Source organism: Musca autumnalis, unplaced genomic scaffold (assembly GCF_047663935.1).
Source record: "Musca autumnalis isolate F117 unplaced genomic scaffold, ASM4766393v1 scaffold_1, whole genome shotgun sequence".
NCBI lineage: Eukaryota > Metazoa > Arthropoda > Insecta > Diptera > Muscidae > Musca > Musca autumnalis.
Window position 1 is genome coordinate 162333403 of NW_027411644.1, and position 26444 is coordinate 162359846.

General features: G+C 37.5%; 1 protein-coding gene and 1 long non-coding RNA gene across 46 annotated transcripts in view; one reads left to right on the forward strand and one right to left on the reverse strand.

Annotated features, from left to right (window-relative positions):
* kmr (pleckstrin homology domain-containing family A member kramer) overlaps window positions 1-26444 on the reverse strand; it is a 397594-nt gene that overhangs the window by 67656 nt on the left and 303494 nt on the right. For 39 of the 45 annotated variants that reach the window (XM_073958801.1, XM_073958786.1, XM_073958810.1 and 36 more), the window contains exons 1-2: window positions 23547-24974; window positions 12183-14679 (exon numbers count right to left, since the gene is read on the reverse strand). In XM_073958801.1, coding sequence (XP_073814902.1) covers window positions 12183-14679; window positions 23547-23578 — 2529 coding nt within the window. In that variant the 5' untranslated portion in view covers window positions 23579-24974. Of the gene's footprint in view, window positions 1-12182; window positions 14680-23546; window positions 24983-26444 lie in introns of those variants that run through there. The other 6 variants (XM_073958773.1, XM_073958798.1, XM_073958764.1 and 3 more) reach the window with 3 other exon arrangements.
* Window positions 15367-23592, forward strand: LOC141388665 (uncharacterized). Its single transcript, XR_012408913.1, has 3 exons — window positions 15367-15530; window positions 15692-16135; window positions 23539-23592. It is a non-coding gene; the product is annotated as an uncharacterized lncRNA (long non-coding RNA).

Sequence of the window (26444 nt, forward strand, 5' to 3'; positions counted from 1 at the left end):
TAATCGGAACCTTTTCTATACGAAAAGATCCTAATCGGAACCTTTTCTATACGAAAAGATCCTAATCGGAACCTTTTCTATACGAAAAGGTCCTAATCGGAACCTTTTCTATACGAAATGGTCCTAATCGGAACCCTTTCTATACGAAAAGGTCCTAATCGGAACCCTTTCTATACGAAAAGGTCCTAATCGGAACCCTTTCTATACGAAAAGGCCTTAATCGGAACCTTTTCTATACGAAAAGGTCCTAATCGGAACCTTTTCTATACGAAGGGGTCCTAATCGGAACCTTTTCTATACGAAAAGGTCCTAATCGAAACCTTTTCTATTAGAAAAGGTCCTAATCGGAATCTTTTCTATTAGAAAAGGTACTAATCGGAACCTTTTCTATACGAAAATATCATAATCGGAACCTTTTCTATACGAAAAGATCATAATCGAAACCTTTTCTACACGAAAAGGTCCTAATCGGAACCTTTTCTATACGAAAAGGTTCTAATCGGAACCTTTTCTATACGAAAAGGTCCTAATCGGAAACTTTTCTATACGAAAAGGTTCTAATCGGAAACTTTTCTATACGAAAAGGTCCTAATCGGAACCATTTCTATACGAAAAGGTCCTAATCGGCACCTAATCGGTCCTAATCGGAACCTTTTCTATACGAAAAGGTCCTAATCGGAACCTTTTCTATACGAAAAGGTCCTAATCGGAACCTTTTCTATACGAAAAGGTCCTAATCGGAACCTTTTCTATACGAAAAGGTCCTAATCGGAACCTTTTCTATACAAAAAGGTCCTAATCGGAACCTTTTCTATACGAAAAGATCATAATCGGAAACTTTTCTATACGAAAAGGTCATAATCGAAACATTTTCTATACGAAAAGGTCATAATCGAAACATTTTCTATACTAAAAGGCCATTATCGAAACATTTTCTATACGAAAAGACCATTATCGAAACGTTTTCTATACGAAAAGGTCCTAATCGGAATATTTTCTATACGAGAAGGTCCTAATCGGAACCTTTTCTATACGAAAAGGTCCTAATCGGAAACTTTTCTATACGAAAAGGTTCTAATCGGAAACTTTTCTATACGAAAAGGTCCTAATCGGAACCATTTCTATACGAAAAGGTCCTAATCGGAACCTAATCGGAACCTTTTCTATACGAAAAGGTCCTAATCGGAACCTTTTCTATACGAAGAGGTCCTAATCGGAACCTTTTCTATACGGAAAGGTCCAAATCGGAACCTTTTCTATACGAAAAGGTCCCAATCGGAATCTTCTCTATACGAAAAGGTTCTAATCGGAACTTTTTCTATACGAAAAGGTCCTAATCGGAACCTTTTCTATACGAAAAGGTCCTAATCGGAACCTTTTCTATACGAAGAGGTCCTAATCGGAAACTTTTCTATACGAAAAGATCCTAATCGGAAATTTTTCTATACAAAAAGGTCATAATCGAAACCTTTTCTATACAAAAAGGTCCTAATCGAAACCTTTTCTATACGAAAAGGTCCTAATCGGAACCTTTTCTATACGAACCTTTTGTGTACGAAAAGGTCCTAACCGGAACGTTTTCTAAACGAAAAGGTCTCAATCGGAAGCTATTCTATACAGAAATGGTCATAATCGAAACATTTTCTATACGAAAAGGTCCTAATCGGAACGTTTTCTATACGAAAAGGTCCTTATCGAAACCTTTTCGTTAGGTGAAGGTCCTAATCGGAACATTTTCTATACGTCAAGGTCCTAATCGGAACCTTTTCTCTACGAAAAGGTCCTAATCGGAACCTTTTCTATACGAAGAGGTCCTAATCGGAACCATTTCTATACGAAAAGATCATAATCGGAACCTTTTCTATACGAAAAGGTCCTAATCGGAAGCTTTTCCATACGAAAAGGTCCTAATCGGAACCTTTTCTATACGAATAGGTCCTAATCGGAACCTTTCTATACGAAAAGGTACTAATCGGAACCTTTCTATACGAATAGGTCCTAATCGGAACCTTTTCTATACGAAAAGATCCTAATCGGAAATTTTTCTATACAGAAAGGTCCTAATCGGAACCTGTTCTATACGAGAAGGTCCTAATCGAAACCTTTTCTGTACGAAAAGGTCCTAATCGGAAACTTTTCTATTAAAAAAGGTACTAATCGGAACTTTTTCTATACGAAAAGATCCTAATCGGAACCTTTTCTATACGAAAAGATCCTAATCGGAACCTTTTCTATACGAAAAGATCCTAATCGGAACCTTTTCTATACGAAAAGGTCCTAATCGGAACCTTTTCTATACGAAATGGTCCTAATCGGAACCCTTTCTATACGAAAAGGTCCTAATCGGAACCCTTTCTATACGAAAAGGTCCTAATCGGAACCCTTTCTATACGAAAAGGCCTTAATCGGAACCTTTTCTATACGAAAAGGTCCTAATCGGAACCTTTTCTATACGAAGGGGTCCTAATCGGAACCTTTTCTATACGAAAAGGTCCTAATCGAAACCTTTTCTATTAGAAAAGGTCCTAATCGGAATCTTTTCTATTAGAAAAGGTACTAATCGGAACCTTTTCTATACGAAAATATCATAATCGGAACCTTTTCTATACGAAAAGATCATAATCGAAACCTTTTCTACACGAAAAGGTCCTAATCGGAACCTTTTCTATACGAAAAGGTCCTAATCGGAACCTTTTCTATACGAAAAGGTCCTAATCGGAACCTTTTTTGTACGAAAAGGTCCTAATCGGAACCTTTTCTATACGAAAAGGTCCTAATCCGAACCTTTTCTTTACGAAAAGATCCTAATCGGAACTTTTGTATACAAAAATCGGAAAACTTTCTATATGAAATTGTTCTAATCGGAAAGGTACTGAAGAATATCGATTCTATAAAGAAAGGTCCTGATGAGTACGTCTTCTATGAGAAAAGGTCCGGATGAACACCCTTTCTAAAAGAAATTGTCCTTATGAGTACCTTTTATATAATTAAAAGACCTGATGAGACCTTTTTCTATAATGAGCACCTTTACTATAAGAAAAAATCCTGAAGAACGCCTTTTCTAGAAGAAAATGTCCTGATTATTTACAGAATTCCACTTCTGATCTACTTTTTTTATTTTTTCTCTGGCAATCGTAAATAATATTAAAAAATGTAAATATTTCTTGATCGATATTAAAATTCAAAAATGCCAATAATACAATCTCCAACAACATTGGATATTTTCTAATCAATTAAACAATTTATACATATTTGAATTGTTTGCATCGACACACAAGTCTTCCATTTCATTGGTTTATCACCTCAACTTACAACTACATGCATGCATACATACATATCTATTTAGACAAACATCATTCCTTAGTAACATTCAACAAAACAATTTACAATGGACACTTCAAACACAAAGATTTGAGTATACAAATCAAACACATTCCAATACAAAAAGGATTTCACATCTCCGGAGCTACAGGCTGAAATGTTCAAAGGAAATGAAATACTATTTATTGGCATACTTTCCAAGGGTCATATTGGAATTTCAATTAAATATTTCCATGTACTTGGACTCGAGGAGTTTGTGTGGTCCAAAAGAAATCCTTTTCTTTACTTAACTGAATGTAAGAAGTATTTGAAATATGTCAGTGTTACACGCAAAGGCAAAAAAGGTTTTGTCTTCTTCTACATCTTTGGGAAGCAGTAAGTAACACCATTTACCAGTCATGATGTGGTTAAAAAAGTGTGTGTGTGTGTTAAATCAAGTGTAAGTGTACTTAAATATCCTTGAAATAAGTGTGAAAATCCATAGACTTTTTATGGTTAAGGATTGGCTTTGTACAAAAGGGCCTATATAAAATTTTTAAAAAAATATATTTGTTGATGTGTGCACTTTGTAGGTTTTATTTATATCTCTTCTACTCATTATCTGCCGTGTAGAAAAAAATAGAAATTCTATATCTTTCACATTAATTCATCTATGTACATATGTATTGTTTTTGGTTTTTCTCTAATGTCAAAAAAAAAAAACTTTTGTTAATTGTATACGATTGCCTGACAAACTGCCAACGACATGGCTCATTCATTCACTGACTCACTCACTGCCTTCACTGCCTTGACTGACATTTGCTACGTGAGCTGAGTTTATGCGTGCGTGCTGCTGTCATAGCTGTGTGGTTTTAGTTTGCAACAACTTGCTTCTTTTGTGAACAAAATATCCTCTTCGCTGAGAAGAGGAAAGTCAGAACATTTTATAATTTCTGTCAATATAAATGAATTGCAAACAGTACAAAAGACAACAATAAAAACACTGCAAACTTTGAAACCATTCTATTATTGTCAAGTTGTACACCATGGCCATTGTACGTGAGAAGTCAAAAATTGTATTGTGACTTTGTATTGAGACTAAAGTCTACAAAATGTTTTTAGAATCAACAACACCGACCCACAACATCCAACAAGGATTCTCTGGTGTGTATTTAGTTTAACTCAAATACACAACTAATGCCAGTTTGTGTATGAGCGTATGTTTGCTTTCTATTTAAATTAACCAATAAAACCACAAGGCAAGACTGAGAAAATTCAATTAAAACGATAATTAATTTAAAGGAAATAAATAATGTGTACTAATAGTAATTTGTGAATACAGTGGAAAACTAATAAATCTATAGCTTAAGAATAATATGATAATATCGATAAAAAGATGGTTTGAGCGGTCGGATTGGTTAGCTACTTTTGGGAGAAAGGGTATGTAGAAGCACGCTTTCTTTCAGAACGGGACTATCTCTGGGTGCTTTTCTGAAATAATGGTTGTTCTAAAGACCCTTTCTGAAACAAAGCGCGCTTCTATAGACCCTTTCTGAATGAAAGGGTGTTTTTCTGAAAGAAAAGGTCCCTCAATATACGCTTTCCGAAACAAAGGGCGCTTTCTGAAACAAAGAGTGCTTCGATAGAAACTTTCTAAAATAAAAGGTTATTATATGGAGCCTTTCTGAAATAAAGGGCGCTTCTATGGACCCTTTTTGAAAGCAAGGGTGCATCTAAAGACCCCTTCTGATAAAAAGAGTGCTTCTATAGATCGTTTTTCATAGAAGAGGTGCCTCAAAAAACCCTTTGTCAAAATAAGGGTGCATCTACAGACCATTCCTGAAAGAGGGATGTTTCTATAGACCCTTCCTGAAAGAATGCTGCCTCTATAGACCCACTCTGAAAGAATGGTGCTTTTATAGACCCTTTCTAAAAGAAAGGGTACTTCGATAGATTCTTTCTGAAAAAAGGTGCTGCGGTAGACCCTTTCTGAAAGAAAAGGTGCTTCGATAGAACCTTTCTGAAAAAAGGGTGCTTCTATAGACCCTCTCTGACAGAATGGTGCTTCGATAGACCCTTCCTAAATGAATGGTGCTTCTATAGATAGATGAATGGTGCACCCGATAGACCTTTTCTGAAAGATATGGTGCTTCTGAAAGAAAGGGTGCTTCTGTAAAACCATTTTGAAGGAAAGGATGATTCGGTAGACTCTTTCTAAAAGAAAGGATGTTTCCAAAGACCCTTTCTGAAAAGAAGGTGCTTCGATAGACCCGTTCTGAAAAAAGGGTGCTTCTATAGACCCTCTCTGACAGAATGGTGCTTCGATAGACCCTTCCTAAATGAATGGTGCTTCTATAGACCCTTCCTGAAAGAATGGTGCTCCTATATACCCTTTCTGAAGAAAAGGTGCTTCGAGAAACCCTTTCTAAAATAAAGGGTGCTTCGAAAAACCCTTTCTAAAAGAAAGGGTGCTTCGAGAAACCCTTTCTAAGGGGAAGGGTGCTTCGAGAAACCCTTTCTAAAAGAAAGGGTGCTTCGAGAAACCCTTTCTAAAAGAAAGGGTGCTTCGAGAAACCCTTTCTAAAAGAAAGGGTGCTTCGAGAAACCCTTTCTAAAAGAAAGGGTCTTGACATAGAACCTTTCTGAAAGAAAGACTGCTTCGATAGAACCTTTCTGAAAGAAAGGGTTCTTCGATAGACCCTTTCTGAAAGAAATCGTGCTTCGGTAGACCCTTTCTGAAAGAAAAGGCGCTTCGATAGAACATTTCTAAAAGAAAGGGTGCTTCGATAGAACATTTCTAAAAGAAAGGGTGCTTCGATAGAACATTTCTAAAAGAAAGGGTGCTTCGATAGAACATTTCTAAAAGAAAGGGTGCTTCGATAGAGACTTTCTGAAATATATCGAGCCCTTCCCGCGAAAATGATGTAAGCGACATTTTTTCGAATTTTGTTTTTTTACGGAAATCTATGAAGAATATTCCAACACACCATCTCCCAAATTTTTAGAACTCAGCCATGTACCGTTACGAAATTAGAGCAAAAACAATTTTGATGTAAGCGCCATTTTTGCTTTTTGTGTACATTTGTTTGTGACAGCGAATTGTCGCTTACATCAAATTGCACATGTCGTTATTCAACTATATTACAAGAAATGCGTTTTAATCTTATAATTCTTCGAATAAATACTTGCTATAAAATTAGTGTGCTTTGTTTTTAAATTGTAGATAAGAATTACTCTAAAAATGATTTGTTTCAAATAATTTTTTTTGATGTAACCGCCACTTCGCAAAGTAAAAGCCTGATTGCGTGACAGCGAAAAAGATGTAAGCGACACAAACTACCGTTAAATTGAAGATATTCCACAATTTTTTTATTTTTTCAGTAAGTAGGATTTAATAACAGAACTATACCAAATTTGAATAAACAATTTTGGTTATGTCAAAAGTTATTCAATAAAAACCGTCTCCTGTAAAATTAGTTTTTTGTCGCTTACACCTTTTTCGCGGGAAGGGCTCGATATGGTGTTTCGGTAGAACCCTCTGAAAGAAAGGGTGCTTCTGTAAACCCTTTCTGAAGGAAATGATGATTCGGTAGACTCTTTCTGAAAGAAAGGATGCTTGCAAAGACCCTTTCTGAAAGAAAAGGTACTTCGATAGAAACCTTTCTGAAAGAAAGTGTGATGACATAGAATCTTTTTGAAAAAAGTGCGATTCGATAGACCCTTTCTGTTCATCGATAGACCTTTCTGAAAGAAAGAGTGCTTCGATAGAACTTTTCTGAAAGAAAGGGAGCTCTGATAGACCCTTTCTGAAAATCCTTTCTTTTTTCGATAGATCCTTTCTGAAAGAAAGTGTGCTTCGATAGACCCTTGCCAAATGAAAGTGTGCTTCGATACATCTTTTCTGAAAGACCATTTCTAAACGAAATGGTCATTCGGTAGACCATTTCAAAAGAAAGGGTGCTTCGATAGACCCTTTCTGAGACCCTTTCTGAAAGAAATAGTGCTTCAGTGGACCATTTCTTAAAGAAAGGGTGCTTCGATAGACCCTTTCTGAGAGGAAAGGTGCTTCGATAGACCCTTTTTGAAAAAAGGGTGCTTCGATAGACCCTTTCCGAGGGAAAGGGTGCTTCGATAGACCCTTTCTGAAAGAAAGGGTGCGTGATAGACCCTTTCTAAAAGAAATGGTGCTTCGGTAGAAATTGTGCTTCAGTAGACCCTTTCTAAAAGAAATGGTACTTCGGTAGACCCTTTCTGAAGGAAATGATACTTCGGTAGACCCTTTCTGAAGGAAAGGATGCTTCAGTAGACCCTTTTTGAAGGAAAGGATGCTTCGGTAGACCCTTTCTGAAGAAAAGGATAGTACAGTATACCTTTTTTAAGGAAAGGATGCTTCGGTAGAAAGGGTGCTGAAAGAAAGCGTGCTTCGGTAGACCCTTTCTAAAAGAAAGGGTGCTTTTGTGGTTAGAACTCGGCTATAGAAAGGTGGTCCCATATCAATGAGCAAATATGAACAGGCGTATACTCATTGATATGGAGAAGACTTTCTAGTCCCTCCGTTTGTCGGAAATATATGTAAGTATTCAAAACTATGCATTGCCATCAATCCATTTTAAGCATTTTTTTTATTTTATTCAAATTCAATTCAAAATTAAATTTAACATTAAGATCTCCCCAAACATGGGATTAAGTAACATTGTATTTCAAATACAATAAAAAACTTCGAATCTAATCCTCAGTGCACTTTCTAAAGCTAAGCCATCTAAAGGACATAGAAAAAAAGAATGAAATAAAATACATTCCAACAATTCCACAAGCGAACGAGGAAAAGCCCTCGAGGTTTACTGTGAAAGAAACCACCAAACAATCTTCTTTTGCTCTGTGTTACGAAGTCGTTTCGCCTTTTCCACCAACAATGGATGACACCTTAGAAATGTTGCCATACACGAGAGAAGGAGAAAAAAGGAACCAGGACAAAATGCTTGATGTTGCATAACAAGAGACCTGCAAAAGGATACTCCAAACACCACCCCCTCAACAATATTCGCACACACAACATACACTATCACCTGATGTATGCCTAGAGGAAATAGGCCAACAGAGAAGCACTACTAGTAGCTCATTCGTTCGCTTTTCCTATGCGTGCAACCAAACAATTTTAGCATATGGAAGTGGTTCGTGTTATGGTATGGTTCGGTTGGGTCGGATGAGGTTAACACCAAACAGAACACCATCAAGTGACAGACGAACGTACTTAGTTGGCAAATGGGTGGCGTGGTAAGCCATCATGTTATTAGCTTTAATTTCATTTTCAGAACGTTTTGTTGCTGTTGCTGTTAAACTTCATAAAAACTGTCATATTTTGTTGGCCAAAAAATGTTTCGGAAGGACAGCATAAAATATACCAAAGGTTCTGGCATGTGACTGCATGGCGAACATTACAGTGACATTTGGTGTGTTTTATTTAACATAAATATTAATTGGAAAATAATGCTAATAATTTCTAATTTCCATAGTCCAATTATGCCACCAACCAAATAGAAATGTATATTTCTTGCAAAGCCTCTGAAATATAATAGGATTGTAAAGGTAACACTTACATACATACATATATACATTGGCAATGAAAGGTATTAAAACATAGACACTGTAAAATACGAAAAATCTCTGTTGAATATCAAAAATTCAAAGTATTAGTGTACTTTGACATGCTCACTTTACTATCAAAAGTATTATTTGAATTAAATAGACTTTCATTTCTAGGGATTCTCTGCATTATCCTTTTATTGGACACGTATACATAAATGATTGCTTTAAATGCCAAAACGTTTCTAGTATTCCAAATAATATTGATTTAGGTATGTAAACAATTTACTTTAGCAATTACAAATCAAAGGGTACAGACAAAGACTGGCAATTTTACTCTATCGTAATGAATTTTGTAGTTAGTTTTGTAGTAGTTGTTGTATAGACCCTTTGTGAAAGAAAGTATGCTTCTACAGACCTTTTGTTAAAGAAAGGATGATTGTATAGACTCTTTGTGAAAGAAAGGGCGTTTCTACAGACCCTTTGTTAAAGAAATGGCTCTTCTAAAAGAAAAGGCACTACAATAGACCCTATGATAGACCCTTGCTGAAAGAAAGGGTGCTTCTGAGGACCCTTGCTGAATGAAAGGCTGCTTCTGAAGGCCCTTGCTGAAAGAAACGGTTCTTCTGAAGGGCCTTTCTGAAAAGGTTGCTTCTGAAGGCTCTTTCTGAAAATGGTGCTTCTGAAGACCCTTGCTGAACTAAAGGACGTTTCTATAGACCCGTTAGATAGACCCTTTATAAAAGAACGGGTGCTTCTATAGATCCCTGTTGAAAAGTTGAGCTTCTATAGAACCTTCAGATAGACCCTTTCTTAAAAAGGGTACTTCTATAAACCCTTTGTGAAGGAAAATGTGGTTCTATAGACTCTTTCTGAAAGAAAGGATGCTTATGTAGACGTTTTGTGAAGAATCTACAGACCCTATCTAAGAGAAAGACTGGTTCTATAGACCCTATCTGAAAGAAGTACTGCTTCTATAGACTCTCCCTGAAAGAAAGTGTGCTTCTATACACCCTTTCTGAAAAAAGGTGTTTCTATAGAGCCTCTTTGAAAGAAAATGTGCTTCTATAGACCCGTTCTAAAAAAGGTTGCATCTATAGACCTTTTCTCAACGAAATGGTGCTCCTATAGACCGTTTCTCAAAGAAAGGGTGCTTCACTCAACCCTTTCTCAAAGAAAGGGTGCTTCACTCAACCCTTTCTCAAAGAAAGGTGCTTCACTCAACTCTTTCTCAAAGAAAGGGTGCTTCACTCAACCCTTTCTCAAAGAAAGGGTGCTTTACTCATCCCTTTCTCAAAGAAAGGGTGCTTTACTCAACCCTTTCTCAAAGAAAGGGTGCTTTACTCAACCCTTTCTCAAAGAAAGGGTGCTTTACTCAACCCTTTCTCAAAGAAAGGGTGCTTCGCTGAACCCTTTTTAAAAAAGGGTGCTTCTATAGTCCCTTTCTCAAAGAAAGGGTGCTTCACTGAACCCTTTCTCAAAGAAAGGGTGCTTCACTGAACCCTTTTTCAAAGAAAGGGTGCTTCACTGAACCCTTTTTCAAAGAAAGGGTGCTTCACTGAACCCTTTCTCAAAGAAGGGGTGCTTCACTGAACTCTTTTTTCAAAGAAAGGGAGCTTCACTGAACCCTTTCTCAAAGAAAGGGTGCTTCACTGAACCCTTTTTCAAAGAAAAGGTGCTTCACTGAACCCTTTCACAAATAAGGGGTGCTTCACTAAACCCTTTTTCCAAAGAAAGGGTGCTTCACTGAACCCTTTCTTAAAAAAAGGGTGCTTCACTGAACCCTTTCTCAAAGAAAGGGTGCTTTACTCAACCCTTTCTCAAAGAAAGGGTGCTTTACTCAACCCTTTCTCAAATAAAGGTTGCTTTACTCAACCCTTTCTCAAAGAAAGGGTGCTTCTATAGTCCCTTTCTCAAAGAAAGGGTGCTTCTATAGTCCCTTTCTCAAAGAAAGGGTGCTTCACTGAACCCTTTCTCAAAGAAAGAGTGCTTCACTGAACCCTTTCTCAAAGAAGGGGTGCTTCATTGAACCCTTTTTTCAAAGAAAGGGTGCTTCACTGAACCCTTTCTCGAAGAAAGGGTGCTTCACTGAACCCTTTTTTCAAAGAAAGGGTGCTTCACTGAACCCTTTCTCGAAGAAAGGGTGCTTCACTGAACCCTTTCTCAAAGAAATGGTGCTTCACTGAACCCTTTCTCAAAGAAAGGGTGCTTCACTGAACCCTTTCTCAAAGAAAGGGTGCTTCACTGAACCCTTTCTCAAAGAAAGGGTGCTTCACTGAACCCTTTCTCAAAGAAAGGGTGCTTCACTGAACCCTTTCTCAAAGAAAGGGTGCTTCACAGAACCCTTTCTCAAAGAAGGGGTGCTTCAGTGAACCCTTTCTCAAATATAGGGTGCTTCAGTGAACCCTTTCTCAAATATAGAGTGCTTCAGTGAACCCTTTCTCAAATATAGGGTGCTTCACAGATCCCTTTCTCCAAAAAGGATGCTTCACTGAACCCTTTCTCAAAGAAGGGGTGCTTCACAGATCCCTTTCTCCAAAAAGGATGCTTCACTGAACCCTTTCTCAAAGAAAGGGTGCTTCAATGAATCCTTCCTCAAAGAAAGGTTGCTTCACTGAATATTTTCTCAAAGATAGTGTTTTTCCGTGGACCATTTCCCAAAGAAAGTGGGCTTCTATAGACTTTGCTGGAAGAAAGGGTGATTCTACAGACCTTTGCTGAAAGATAGTGTGCTTCTATGGACCATTTCTGAAAGTAGGGGTGCTTCTATAGACCCTTTCAGAAAGAAGGTCTGCTTCTATGGACCCTTGCTGAAATAAGGCTGCTTCTATAGACCATTTTTGAAAGAAAGATGCTTATACAGATATAGAGGTGTTTCTGCAGACCATTTCTGGAAGAGAGGTGCTTCTACAGACCCTTTTAGGGTGCTTCCATATAAATTTTTCTACATCAAGCAGACCAAAGATATACTTTACGAGTATATATATATATATATATATATATATATATGTCCTTTATTTTTGTTTCATATATCTACACACAAAAGTAAACAAATATATAGAACAAAAGGTTCATGTTGAACATAGGGCGATTGCGAGTGCTTGGAAGAAACATATGAGCGCAGCCCTGCTAATGACATTAAAATTATTATAGGCGATTTTAATGCCAAAATTATAACGGAGAATATCGTTGGCCCAACAGTTATTTTACCTACTCACAGGAGTACTCCCAAAAAATAAAAAAGTCATCACTCCAATACGTACGTCTCTGTGAAACAAACTTTCAATCGCTTAACTTACCTCCAAATGATTTGGTGTATATCGCGATGGTACCGTGGGCAAATATTTATTATCCTCATAGCTGGGCGGTGACAATGGCCGGCGATAACTTGCCGCCTCCTGCAGTAAGGCGGCTTGGGCCGCTGTCTCAGCAGCTGTTAAATTATAAATATCTTCATAGTCGGAGAAGAGACGATTCTTGGAACGACCATAGGCATCAGGAGTTCTGCGCTCTGCAACACCACCATAACCTGACATATTGGGTGGATAACGCTGCTGTATTAAACGTTGCATATACAACTCTCGTTCACCATAGATGTCATCCACGGCCATTCGTTGTTGTTGCAATTGCATTATCTGCTGTTCCATTTGAGCATCCATATATTGTGAAGGGCTACCCAGAGGTGATGAGGGGTATTCCTCTGGACTTAGTGTTAGCTGTTGCTGATATTGTGATTCCAGATTATCTAAATTATAATTAGCCTGACCTTGGGGTATGCGTACGGCTGATGAAACATTACCCGTTCGCGTGTCATAAATGGCATGATGTTGTGAACGTTGTTGCTGTTGTTGTTGCTGCTGCTGTTGTTGTTGGTATTGATGTTGTTGCATTTGCTGCAGAGTTGGTGACATAATACCACTGCGGCGACTAGTCGTTTGTGGCTGACTTGATCGGGTGCGTTCATTGTCTACAGAATGTTCGGGTGAAGGTGAGGAATAACCACCATCGGTAATCCGTCGGGGTTTGGGTGGAGCATTGGCATACAGAGGCTGGGCTCCTCCACCACTGTTGCTGCTGGATGCTGTAACACCACCACCATTATCGGAGGCTGGTGTCACCTGGCCCTGACCAGACATTTTGCTTTGTAGGGTATTAATACCAGAATCTGAATTCTCACCACTGTGATTGACAGAGGAGGAACCGCTGGGGTGTTCTGAGGAATCGCCAGCACTACCATGGGCCTGCATCATGGTTGCTGCACTCAAAGCTCTCACCCACTGGACCATGGATTCAGCATTTTCTGCAGCCAACCAATAGGTACGCATATTTTGATGCTCACATTTAAATGCAAATTTCCGATAGATTTTATCCTCTGGCAAACAGGCGGATACTTTATAGGATGGTAGGAGTATGGAACCCAACACCTTTTCTTCTTCAGGACTTTTGTAGTAGTAGAGGCAATATTCGGCCAATACAAACCAACGTTTGCGCCACACCTTTAGGCCATCAGACCCTTGCTTGTAAAGCCACCCCGAAATAGTAACCGGAGAGTTGGGTGGTCTCTTGGTAATGGGCGACTTTATGGCCTGTGCTTGTGAATTGGAACTGCCGGCAGATTTCTTACGATCCAGCGGGGCATGGGTGGGGCTTTTGGCCGATGCCGATGAGGAATCTTCGGAGCTGGGTGTTTTTGTTATGGTTGTGGCTTTGGCCACAGTGGAAATTTGTGTTTGCACTGCCTGATTGACCACATGACCAGGATGATTTTGTTGTATGTAAATGGGGCTTTGATCATTGTTGCCGGGTGTTTGTAAGTCGGATTTGGAACGATGCTGCAAGGCATGATGATGCATTTGTTGGAACACTGGCTGCGTAGAGTGTTGGGAATGCTGGTGATGGCCATAGATTTGTTCCTGTTGCTGTTGTTGTTGTTGTTGCTGCTGCTGTTGTTGTTGCTGATACTGCTGGGAGGATTTTTGTGAATTTTGCTGATTGACCTTTAAGGGGCCAGAGGCTGGTTGAAACTGATTTGTCAAATTCAATGAAGATGGCGGAGCCCGGTGCTGCTGTTGTTGCTGGGATGATGATGTCTGCTGTTGTTGCTGCTGCTGTTGTGACATGTGATAGTGACCCTGTGGCACAGCTGAATTCATGGCTTGACGCATGGCAAAATTCCTCTGCTGCTGCTGTTGTATAGCCTCATTTTGCGAAGCTATTTGTGCCTGCAGCTTGGCTTGTTGCATTTGCTGATACTGCTGTTGCAGGGCCATAGACGAAGCATTGCTGGATCCCAAACGTCCGGCAGCCTGCATATATGTACGCTCCGGTGGTGATTGATACAGTTGATCCGTACCACCACCACTACTGGTGGGATAACCAGATGATATGGAGGCCTGATGATATGGTGAACTTTGTATGGAACTACCACCACTTCCAGAATTTTGTAATTGATGTTTCAACAGCAATTTGCTGGCCTGCGGCTGGATGTCAATGGGTGAGAGGGGTCCGCTTGAGGATGTTGTTGTAGGACTTTGCTGATAATGACCGGCACCACCACCACTATTCATGTGACCACTGGACATGTGATAGTTGCCATGCTGCTGCTGCTGTTGATGATGATGCTGTTGTTGATGCTGCTGCTGTTGGAAGACTGGTGAATGAGTGGCGGTACGATAATCTGCAATGTTAGTCTGATAGGCCAATGGTATTTTCTTTTGGACATTTTGTGATTGTTGTAATTGTTGCAATTTCTTGGCGTCCATTGTGGCCGCTGAAAACAGCGGGGGCGCTTCTAACCTGTAAAGAGAGAGGGGGAGAAGACAGAAAAGAAAACAATGATTAGAAATTTAAATTGAAAATGTTCTTCAATGTAGGTCATTGCTAGTTGTGTGTAATAAAAAAATGGAAATCATTCTCAGCCATCAATCTGCCGTAGTTAATTATAAAAACAAAAAGCTTTGCAGAAAAACAAAGGAATAATACATGCATAATTATTATTTCTGCCACCCTCCAGCTGCTTTTCGCCCAAGCAATCCATGTAAACAGCCAATTTGTCAAACAATTCCCCATACCGATGCAGCAACACCAAAATCATATGTGTGTATCTCTCTCTGTGCCTAGGTCTTATCCACCATCATGAAGCCATGAAGGAACCAGACCTTAATGACTACTGTAATTGCATCAAATGAATGACCTACAACAATACGCTAACTGTTTGTTTGTTCGTTGGTTACCTTTACTGCAGTGCCACATAGTGTGGCGGGCATTTATAGAACAACAGCGACAACAACGACGACGATGATGATGACGGTGACCATTTGTGCCCACTTAATTGCTTTTAATTGATTAAACTCTAACAAAGACCTACCGAGAGTACAACAAATAGCTAGCGACATTGTATGTATGTCAGGAGCGAGGCACTCACACACAAAGTGTCTCATACACACAAGGCCTCCTCCCATACATTTGTGCCATTTACACTTTAGTTAAGTTTAAGCAATCTAGCCATTCACGTGTACCACAGAATAGCAGCAATAAAAGCTGCTTATTCAGCATAAGCTAACCAATGGACGAATAACGGAACGTTTGTATTATGAAGTTGATTGGTTTCGCATTAAATGGCTGGTTTAAGGATTAAAATAGAGAAGGCAAGTGAAATGACCGGCACCCTCGCATTTTTGTTGTTGCAAAATGTAATATGGTGCTATATAGTTAATGTTGGTCCAGAAGTTTTGTTAATGTGGAAACTTAGTTGTACTTAACTAATCATATTTTATATTCTGTAACGATATGCCGTTATTCATTTCAGGCTTACAGAGACAGAGTAGGGAGAGGATTCTACGTTATAAAATTCTCGGAAAGGTTTGTTTATCCAGATAAACTTTTCCGCATTCAGATTCCTGTAGAAATTTGCGACTTGGCTTCAAGAAGTAGACCTTATGAACTTAGCCGATTTAGTAACACATTTGTGGCCAGACAGATGCATCGTTTGGTAATTTTGTTACTATTTCCAATAACCCAACGAAGTTAATCGAAATTTTGTATATAATACGGAACCAGCCTGCAATTGTGATGGCCGTAAAACTATCGACATATGTACATAGTCACAGCTCCTGTGAGACTTGATTCAAGTCTGCTAAGCAATTCGGATACCTTCCTGAAAGATACTGCAGTTTTTCACAGTTAACAACGATGCCTATACCATTTTTAATCTTAGATCCGCCCGCATGTATTGTCAGACCATCTAGAGGAGGTATATTTCCAGCCCAGGTATCTGTGTTTTGTATAATTACTTTTAGTAATCCAAAGTCATGAGAGATTTGTTTATTGAACTTGCCAGCAGATTTCTTACAATCCAATGGAGCATGTGCAGTAGGGTTATGACTTTTTCACATTTTTTCTCAAAAATGATTTCCAGTAGGGAGGATGAATGAACTTTGTCCTATTAATGCCTAAAATAACATTTATTCCATTTTATTATAAAAAAAGGTTCCGCACATCAGGTTGAAACATTTTTTGTTGAAAAAATTCTATGAAATGAAAAAAAAAATCTCAAAAAATTATTTCCTGTTGCACGAATGAATGGCCTTTTGCCTATTAATGACTAAAATAACTTTTATTCCATTTAAATATTAAAAAGGCCCCGCACAAACCACTTTTAATGTTTATGATATATGAAATAATGTTATATAGAATATTAAATGATATATATGTTATAAAACGATGATAAAAAATTAGTGAGACACAAACGGTTATGTCTTTTTGGTTATGTCGTGTGCCCCCATACATTGTTTTCAGTGAAATACTTGCTTATAGTGACTTCAAAAAATTGTCAAAAGTTCTGAAAAATAAAAACTTTAAACCCTTTTTGTGCGGAAGCTATTTTTTTATCGAATCAATTTATTATTAAGATTTTATGCAATCTTAGGTAAAAACCCATTAAAATATCATACAGGGATACGATGTTGTAAAAAAGCCATAACCCTAATGTGCAGGGTTTTTTGTCGTTGCTAATGAGGAATCTTCGGAGCTGGGTGTTTTTGTTATGGTTGTGGCCTTGGTCTCCGTGGAAATTTATGTTTGCCTTGGCTGATAGGCCACATGACCGCAAGATTTTTTGAGTGAAAATTAGACTTTGATCATTACTGCCGGGTGCAGGGTTTCGGACTCGGAGTCGAGCAATTCTTTAGGAGTCGGAGTCTGAGTCGAAAAATATTTCAACTCCGACTCCTGGTAAATTCTCTTGGGTAACTGTATACAGAGTTCATTCCAGTCAAATTTAACGTCAGTTTTATTTCGTTTTTGTTTCAATGGGATAAGGTGAGGGTTTATATAAAAGTTTTAAACACCTTCGGAAAATGCCAACATACAGGAAAAAATTAATACATAATAATTGTTCCACAAACATCCCAGATGGGACAAGGGAGACTTCCCTCATATTAATGAGTGCACCCCGATTCATATTAAGCTCAATGATATGGGACCTACTGTTTATTGCCGAGTCCGAATGGCGTGTCTTAAGACACCACTTGTAGAGAAGTTTTACATGGCTGAAATACTCATGAAATATTGCCAACATAACTGAGGGGTATTTTGCCACCGTTGAAAATTGTTGATGTTGCTTGACCGGGGTATCGAACCCACGACCTTCTGCGCGTACTACGGTGGCACAAAAAAAAAATACATATTATTTTTTTTAACGGTATTGAAAATTACCCTCGGAGTCGGAGTCCTGAATAAAAACGGCTCCAGAGTCGGAGTCGAACGAAAAATGGCTCGACTCCGAAACCCTGGTCGGGTGTTTGTAAATCCGATCTGGATCAATGCTGCAAGGCATGATGATGTATTTCTTGGAATACTGGCTGTGCAAAGTTTTGGGACCACAGCTTTATTCTTGTTGTTGGTGCAGAGTGATGTTGTTGCTGATTGATTGCGCCAAAGTAACTCCGAGTCTGTCAAATTCACACGCTTCCATCTCTCGAGGCCAGATCCAGATGTTAGAAATACAGGATTTCCTTTAATCCAGTCCGTGGTATGATTTTGATTGCCTCATAAGTTCATTTTTTAACTTAAACTGCTTCAATCTCCAGATCTAAAATGTGACTGCTTCCATGGGTTGTAACAACAACAAAATGTAGTTTTACGTGCACAGGCTGGGCAGATGTTTTGCACTTTCTCATCAATCTTTGTCATATAGGACGGCTATATCATCCCGAAGGCAGTCGAGGCAATACTACTCTGGTTTGTAGTGGCAGGAGACGTTCTTCACCTGCGATAGCACCGCATTCACGCGATAGTTATTTTGCCATCTGAGACTAAATCTGTGTGAATGCTATTCAAACTGATCTCGGCGTTCTCTCTTGTACCTCTCTTTCTATATCATGAACATTCCTCTGTGACATGCCTCGATGGGGGTCCTATCCACCATATGGTGATTAGGATGGCTTTCACTGTAACACCCGAGGAAGTAGGACAAAGGGAGTATGCTATTGCGTTGCTGTTGCAGTTCTCAGGGCGGCATTCTGACAGGAATGAACTGGCGCCGCATAGCTTACCACAGACCGACCTCCTATCGCGTTATATGTGGTCAACAAGGTTTCTTTATGTACACCCAAGTGCTGCCGGCAAGGAACTTGTTCCTACATCTCAGCTTGTCCCTGATAGCTATGACATGAGCGGACGGCATGAATATGCTGTCCAATGTTACCCCTAAAATTTTGGGGTAGTTTGTGGTCGGAAATATGCTACCATGACATTCAAGTTAGTGGCTACCTTCATGTGGTGAATAAAATGGCTGTATATTTAGTTGCGGCTATTTGCATATTCCTCGCTAGGAAAAAGGGTGGTAAGATCAGTAAAATAATAGTTCAGCCTTTCAAAAATTACATTGCTGACACCAAGATCTTACATTCGTCCGCATACGTTACGATCTCAATGTCCTCTGGAGGCGGAATACAGGAGAGGTAGGGGTTAAACAGTTCCGGAGATATCACCCACTTTGGGGAACTCCCTGTTTCACTCTGCGGGGGTTGGACTTCTTGTTCCTGAATTCAACGTGCGACTAACGTCCACATAAGTAATTGATAATCCAACATTCCAAACTTGGTCGGCTATTCCGCTTTAGCAACGTACGCTGTTTGCCGGAAGTCTTCGGAGAAATTCGAAAAACGAACAAGAAAAGACGAATCATTGGGCACCATGACAATGTGAGCTTCCACACGTCGATTCAAACCAACGCCTTTTTGTCCGGCCAAAACGTGGAATTGATGGGTCATACGCTGTACAGCCCTGACTTGGCACGTTGTTTGGCACCACGTTTTGGTTTGACCACATGTTGGAAAATCTATATATATAAATGAGCTTGGTGATAAGTGATTGACTGACTGACTGACTGACTGACTGACTCATCATCAACGCCCAGCCAAAACGGCTAAAGCTAGGAGCTTGAAATTTTACCAGTGGGTCACTGTTGATGCAAATGTGCGAGATAAGGCCGGGTTTTAGAAAATTCGTCCTGGAACCACAAAAAATAACAACAACAAAAATCCTTATTTTTCATTACTATTACGTACTTATTCACTTAGTTGGCCCTCTGCAAGACATGTGTCAAATTAACAATGCCATAACTTCTTGATATCGTAAGAGATCACACATAATTTCAAATTTTGTAGTTTACTTCTAGGCGCACTTATTTTATCGTAAACCACTAAATAATAGAAAGACAAGACATTTGTTATCTTCCATTGCAACATATGTCGCAGTTGGTGATAATGGTGTATAAACATCAATTACGCAAATGAACAAATGAGTTGCTGTTGAAGATAACATTAGGGGAATAAATTCAGAAATCGGCCAGAAATAACAACAACTAAAAACTGTATGGACCTGACTTTTTGGTAATAACTAAATGTTTGCAAATCAATGAAAGTGCAATAGAATTGTGCATATTACCACGATTTATTTGCAATTAAGAATTTTATCGTATATGGAGATGTACAGTCATAACTATTCAATTTTCAATTTCAAAATCTGTAATTTGAGGAAAATGCTAAATAATTAATGAAATCAATAATAGGCCCCAGGAATATAGGAATATAGGAATTTGGTATGGAAATCAAGGTTGGGAAGTGGTGCTTCTAAAAGGAAATGGTTTGGAAAATTACCAATCATGTGTACGAAAAGTACTAAATGGTACTAAATTTAGTACAATTTAGATTTGGGTGAACGTAAAGAGCTGGAAACCTGAAATTTGGAATTAAGGTTACTGTTGTAGTGTAGGATTGAGATATGAGGGTAGTTTTGGAAATTCGTGCTTATGTGTACGAAAAGTACTAAATAGTACTAAATTTGGTACAATAGGGATTTGGGTAACGGATAGAGCTGGAATCCTGATATTTGGAATTGAGATTACTGTTGGAGTGTAGGATTGAAGAACTTTTGGAAATTCGTACTTATGTGTATGAAAAGTACTAAATGGTACTAAATTTGATACAATGGGGATTTGGGTGAACGGATAATAGCTGGAATCTCGAAATTTGGAATTGAGATTACTGGTGGGGTGTAGGATTGAGGTAGTTTTGAAAATTCGTACTTATGGGTACGAAAAGTACTAAATGGTACTAAATTTAGTACAATTTGGATTTGAATGAACGGATAGAGCTGGAAACCTGGAATTTGGAATTAATATTACTGTTGAAGTGTAGGATTGAGATATGAGGGTGGTTTTGGAAATTAGTACTTATGTGTACGGAAAGTACTAAATGGAAATAAATTTTGTATAATGGGGATTTGGGTGAACGGATAGCGCTGGAATCTCTAAATTTGGAACTGAGATTACTGGTGGAGTTTAATATTGTGGAAGTTTTGGAAATTCGTACATAGGGTACGAAAAATACTAAATAGCACTACATTTGGTACAGTTTCGATTTGGGTGAACGGATAGGGCTTGATTCCTCAAATTTGGACTGAGGATCACTGATGAAGATTATAAAGATGCACCAAAGGGTTTTTGGAAACTTGAGTGTACGAAAAGTAATAATTGGTAATAAATTTAGTACAATTTGGATTTGAGTGAACGGATAGAGCTGGATTCCTGAAATTTGGAATTGATATTACTGTTGGAGTGTAGGACTGGGGAAGTTTTGGAAATTCTTACTTATGTGAATGAAAAGTACTAAATGGTACTAAATTTGGGACAATGGGGATATAGTTGGAATCTCGAAATTTGGAATTGAGATTACTGGTGGGGTGTAGAATTGAGGTAGTTTTGAAAATTCGTACTTATGGGTACGAAAAGTACTAAATGGTACTAAATTTAGTACAATTTGGATTTGGGTGAACGTATGTATGTAGCTGGAAACCTGAAATTTGGAATTAAGATTACTGTGAAGTGTAGGACTGAGATATGAGGGTGGTTTTTGAAATTCGTACTTATGGGTACGAAATGTACCAAATGGTACAACTTGGATTTGAGTGCACGGATAGCGCTAGAATCCTGTTATTTGGAATTATGGTTACTGTTGAAGTGAAGGATTAAGGTTGTTTTGGAAAATCGAATTGTACAGAATTTGGTACAATTTGTTTTTGTGTAAAGGGGTTTTTGGAAATTCGTCGTAGAAAGGTACGAAAAGTGCTAAAGTGTACTAAATATGGAATCCATTGAAATTTTGAACGAGTGGTCATTGATGGAGAGTTAGGAAGATGTACCAAAGGATATTTAGAAACTCGACCTATAAGTGTACGAAAAGTACTAAAAGTTTCTAAATTTGGTACCAATTGCATATTTTTAATGGATAAAGCTAGAATCTTTAAATTTGGTATGGGAATCAAGGTTGGGAAATGGCGTTGAAATAAGGAAATGGTTTTGGAAGTTCGTATTTATGATTACGAGCAGTACTAAATTTGGATTTGGGTGAACGGATAGAGCTGGAATCCTAAAGTTTTGAATTAAGATTACTGTAGGGGTGTAGGATTGAGATAGTTTTAGAAATTCGTACCTTTGGGTACGAAAAGTACTAAATGGTACTAAATTTGGTACAATTTGGATTTGGATGAACCGATAAAGCTGGAATTCTGAAATTTGGAACTAAGATTACTGTCGGACAGTAGAATTGAGGTAGTTTGGAAATTCGTACTTATGGGTACAGAAAGCACTAAATTTGGTACAATTTGAATTTTAGTAAACGGATAGTGTTGGAATTAGGAATTAAGATTACTGTAGGAGTGTAGTATTGAGGAAATTTTGAAAAGTCGTACGTGTGGGTACGAGAAGTACTAAATGGTACTAAATATGGTACAATGTGGATTTGGGTGAACGGGTAGAGCTGGAATCCTGAAATTTTTGTTTGGGAAAGAAATGGTACTAAATTTGATACAATTTGGATTCGGGTGAATTAATAGAGCTGGAATCCTGAAATTTAGAATTACGATTACAGTCGAAGAGTAGGATTCAGGTTGTTTTGAAAAAGCAAACTTATGGTTACGAAAAGCACTAAATGATACTAAATTTAGTACAATTTGTATGTAGATGAACGGATAGCGGTGGAATCCTGCAATTTGAAAGTATGATTATTGTAGCCCTGTTGCGTTGAGGAAGTTTTGAAAATTGGTACGAAAATTCTAAATTGTTCTAAATTTAGTACAATTTGAATTTGGTTTAGCGGATAGAGTTTGAATCCTGAAATTTGGAAGTAAGGTTACTACTAAAGTGAAGGATTGAGGTAGTTTTGGAAAATCTTACTTATGGGTACGAAGAGTTCGACTTGATACTAAGTTTAGTACAATTTGGAATTGGACGAACGGATACAGCTGGAATCTTGAGATTTGGAATTACTGTAATTATTATGGAATTTACTGTAATTATTTTGTATTAATGTCCGTGTATGGCTGAGATATGTCGTCGAAATACGTACCATAAGTATACGAAAATTACTTAATGGTACTCAATTTGTTTTTGGGTGTAGGGACAGTGCTGGAATTTTTATTTTTTGGAGTTAGGGTGTGTATTGGTGTGCAACGTTGATCTCGCTGTTAATGTGTAAGGGGAGATACGGCTGATCTTTTTTAAAAACGAACTTAAGGGGTACGTACAGTACTAAGATAAAAATAAATATTGATTAAAATTGCTATTAGTGCGACCAAATTTTCAGTGTTTGTCATTTCCATATTATATATTGTTTATTTGTTTTTTTATATCCTTTCCGCATACGAAGTAGCGGGCATTTTGCTAGTAATTTATAATACAATTGAACTGTTTTTGATGATAAATATTCGCATTTTTATGATCTAATAGACCTCGTACACGGCTATGTGATGGCCTTTTTGATATTTGTAAAAAAATTCAAATACGTTATAATTCGACTGTACATCATACGTACGGAAGTGTTTTAAATAAACCTCCTAAAATATTTAGTAGCTTTCCAATAAAACATTATTTTTCCCAGATTTACTAATGCAATTATTTCAATAAAAATATCAATTATTTCAACAACTATAAACCGAAAACATTGAATATTTATATTTAGCAAATAATAAATACATTAAAAAAAATCTATACTACCATTCATTAAACGTTATTCAAAACATTTTACCATGGTAAATGGTTGGTTTTTAATTTTAAACGGAAAAATGAAACGAAAAACTTTACTCTCTTTTCAGCAACTTACCAATCCCATAATTGATAAATACAACCAAACATTCTGAACGATTTCAACTGCGCCCCGCACTCGCCCAAACAGAGACAAGGATTAGACTCCGTTATGTTGCTGGTTGTTGGTAAACAGTGGCGTAGTTTAAATACGAAATGATTGATGTTGTCCTTTGGAGTTAATTTTTCTTGTTTGAATGTTTATGTGATTTTTATAAATTGTTTTTGTTTCATTTTTTCTCTCTTACTTTCAAACATTCTATAATATTTACGATGATGATAATGATCATGTACACAAAATTGATTTAATTATTTTTGTTGTAATAAATGTTTACGTTTATGTGTTGTCTGTCAGCAACATCATCAGCCGTGATGACAAGGAGGAATTGTTTTTTTTTGTTGGCATGTTTTCGAATATTTATTGGAGTTTTTTTCGGGTTTTATGTGAATATGTTTTATGTACGAGTATTTATGTTTGTGTATGTGCATAATTTCCATTGGAAAAAATACACAGACAATTTTAAATGAAAGGTTTAATAAATATTTTTATTTTAGCCAAATATTGTTTCATATAAAATGCCATAATACATCATGGCATGTGATTAAAATTTCAACACAAAAATATGGACACAACGTATGTGTGTTGTTGTTATTTTGCTTTTAACATTTCAGTTTCAATTTTCACTTCATTTGTTTGATGCTGATTTATTTGTTTTTTTTTTTTTGCGTTCTGAGCATTGTAATATTTTCATCTACCCAAAATAATGTACAACTCATTATGCCAAGCGAAAAAACGGCGGCATAAAAGTAATTGGAACATGGCATTTGGCCATAATCCAAGAATTTAAGATTTCTTAAATACGAAAGAAATATTACAAAACGTGAAATAAAAAAACTAGAAACACAATAGAAAATATTCAACAATTACTCAAAAATAACATCAAGATGTCTCGGCCCGATTGCCAGTTGGGGCCAAAAGTTTGTTCCCCTATTAGTTTCAGAGCTACACACACGGAAATATATTTTACTAGAAATTTAATTTGCTTGCAAATTTTGTAAAAGCACACTGAAACACATGCACACATTCTCACAATTTCACACTTCATTTAATGCAATTTAAAGTTTTGAGGCAATTTTGTATTTTCTGATGAATTTGTACATCTTTACGGCACTCAAATGGTAATATGTTCAAATTAAAGTGAAAAACAGTCAAACTTCGCTATAGCGAATAATCCCTACAACGAATAATCGTCTTGCAGACCCGAAATATGAATTTTTAAGGGGTGACCCCCAATTTTAAGTTCCAATAAAGACAAATTCTCATGATTTTTTCCAAGAAAACTGTATATGGTAACATGGGGCGCCTTCGCCACTGGGGCGGGTACGCCATCGCCGATTTTCTCGCAAAATACAAGTGCTAGAAGAAATCCGTTAAACGCAAAATTGTGAGTTTAATGAAGATCTATCATCTCCCAAAAGTTGGCAGTTGTGTCATAAGTATGATAGCGGAAGCACGCGGTTTTGTGTTTTGAGGGTATTGTGAAAAATAATTATGGTAGATGTTTTTTGTGATATCTTCTTTACCTTTTGTGATATCAAAAACATATTTTATACCGTTAGAAGACAAGTACTGAAGAATAGAAATCCCAATAATTTGCATGAAAAAAACAATAACAAATGTCAATATGTTCATATTATGAGATATGTTGGGGGTGGGGCGCCTACGCCATGATAGGGGAGTGGTGGGTTAATGTCAGAATTTTGTCATGTTTAACTTCAATTCTTTATGCCATAGAGATACCACACTATAATGTGAAGTTAAAATCAAATAGTATCATAAACGTATCTTGTTTTGGTTATATTATGATTTTTGTACCTAAATTCAAGGAACCTATTTCAATTAACCGCTAGAATCGGTTACTATTTGTGAATTTTAGAATCATGTTTGATTATTCAATAGAAAACATGTTCCTTTTTCGCATAATATTGATATTTAAGGAAAAAGTATGGTAAATTACTGTTTTAGAGTCCGTTGGAAAATGTTTAATTTCGATGGCGAAGCTTCCCCATGGGTGGGGAGGCTTCGCCACTTTTTAGACATTTTGTAAATTCACAAAAATAATATTTTAAAAACAAAATTATAACCACAAATATATCAAAACTTATATTCAAGATACGCAAATATTTGTACCAAAAATAATATTTGAAAAAACTTTAACGGTGTCAGTATGAGAACATTTTAAACAAAAACGTGGCGAAGGCGCCCCATGTTACCATATACACTTTGATACGACCAAAAATGTGCCTCATCGAAATAACGGTTTTAGACCCCAAGTATGTTTGGACGAAATTCGTTTCAGACAATTTGGAACGGATTTAGCCATGTCGACCATCTGTCTGTCTGGCTGGCTGGTGCGCACGATAACTCTCGAACGGAACAACCGATTCGAATTAAATTTTGGGTATCGTAATATTTAGTTCAAACTTAGTTTAAGTCCGAATATGAGTGCCTCCCACACAAAAGTTCAAACTCTCGAAGGGAGCAATCGATTTGGTCCAATCTTTGCACATCGTATTATTTCATCCAGTCATGTATCAGGTTGGAATATAGATTGTATCGGTCCACTCCTTCGGGTACCTCCCTCACAAAATTAAAGTGATGTTTAAGAGCTTCTCTCGAATAGTTCTGAATTTTTTTCAGTAAGTTGTCCTTGCGGCTCCCTTAACGACGGTAAAATTTTTTTCTTGCGCAAGTCCATTCTTCCTGAGATATTGGCCTTAAAGCTCCGAGAAACCCTGACGGCACCAACTAAAATGGCAAATCCGTAAGATAATTCTCGCAGGGAGTTTCTGATTGGTGCAGACTTTGCACACCGTATTATTTCATCCAGTCATGTATCAGGATGGAATATGGATT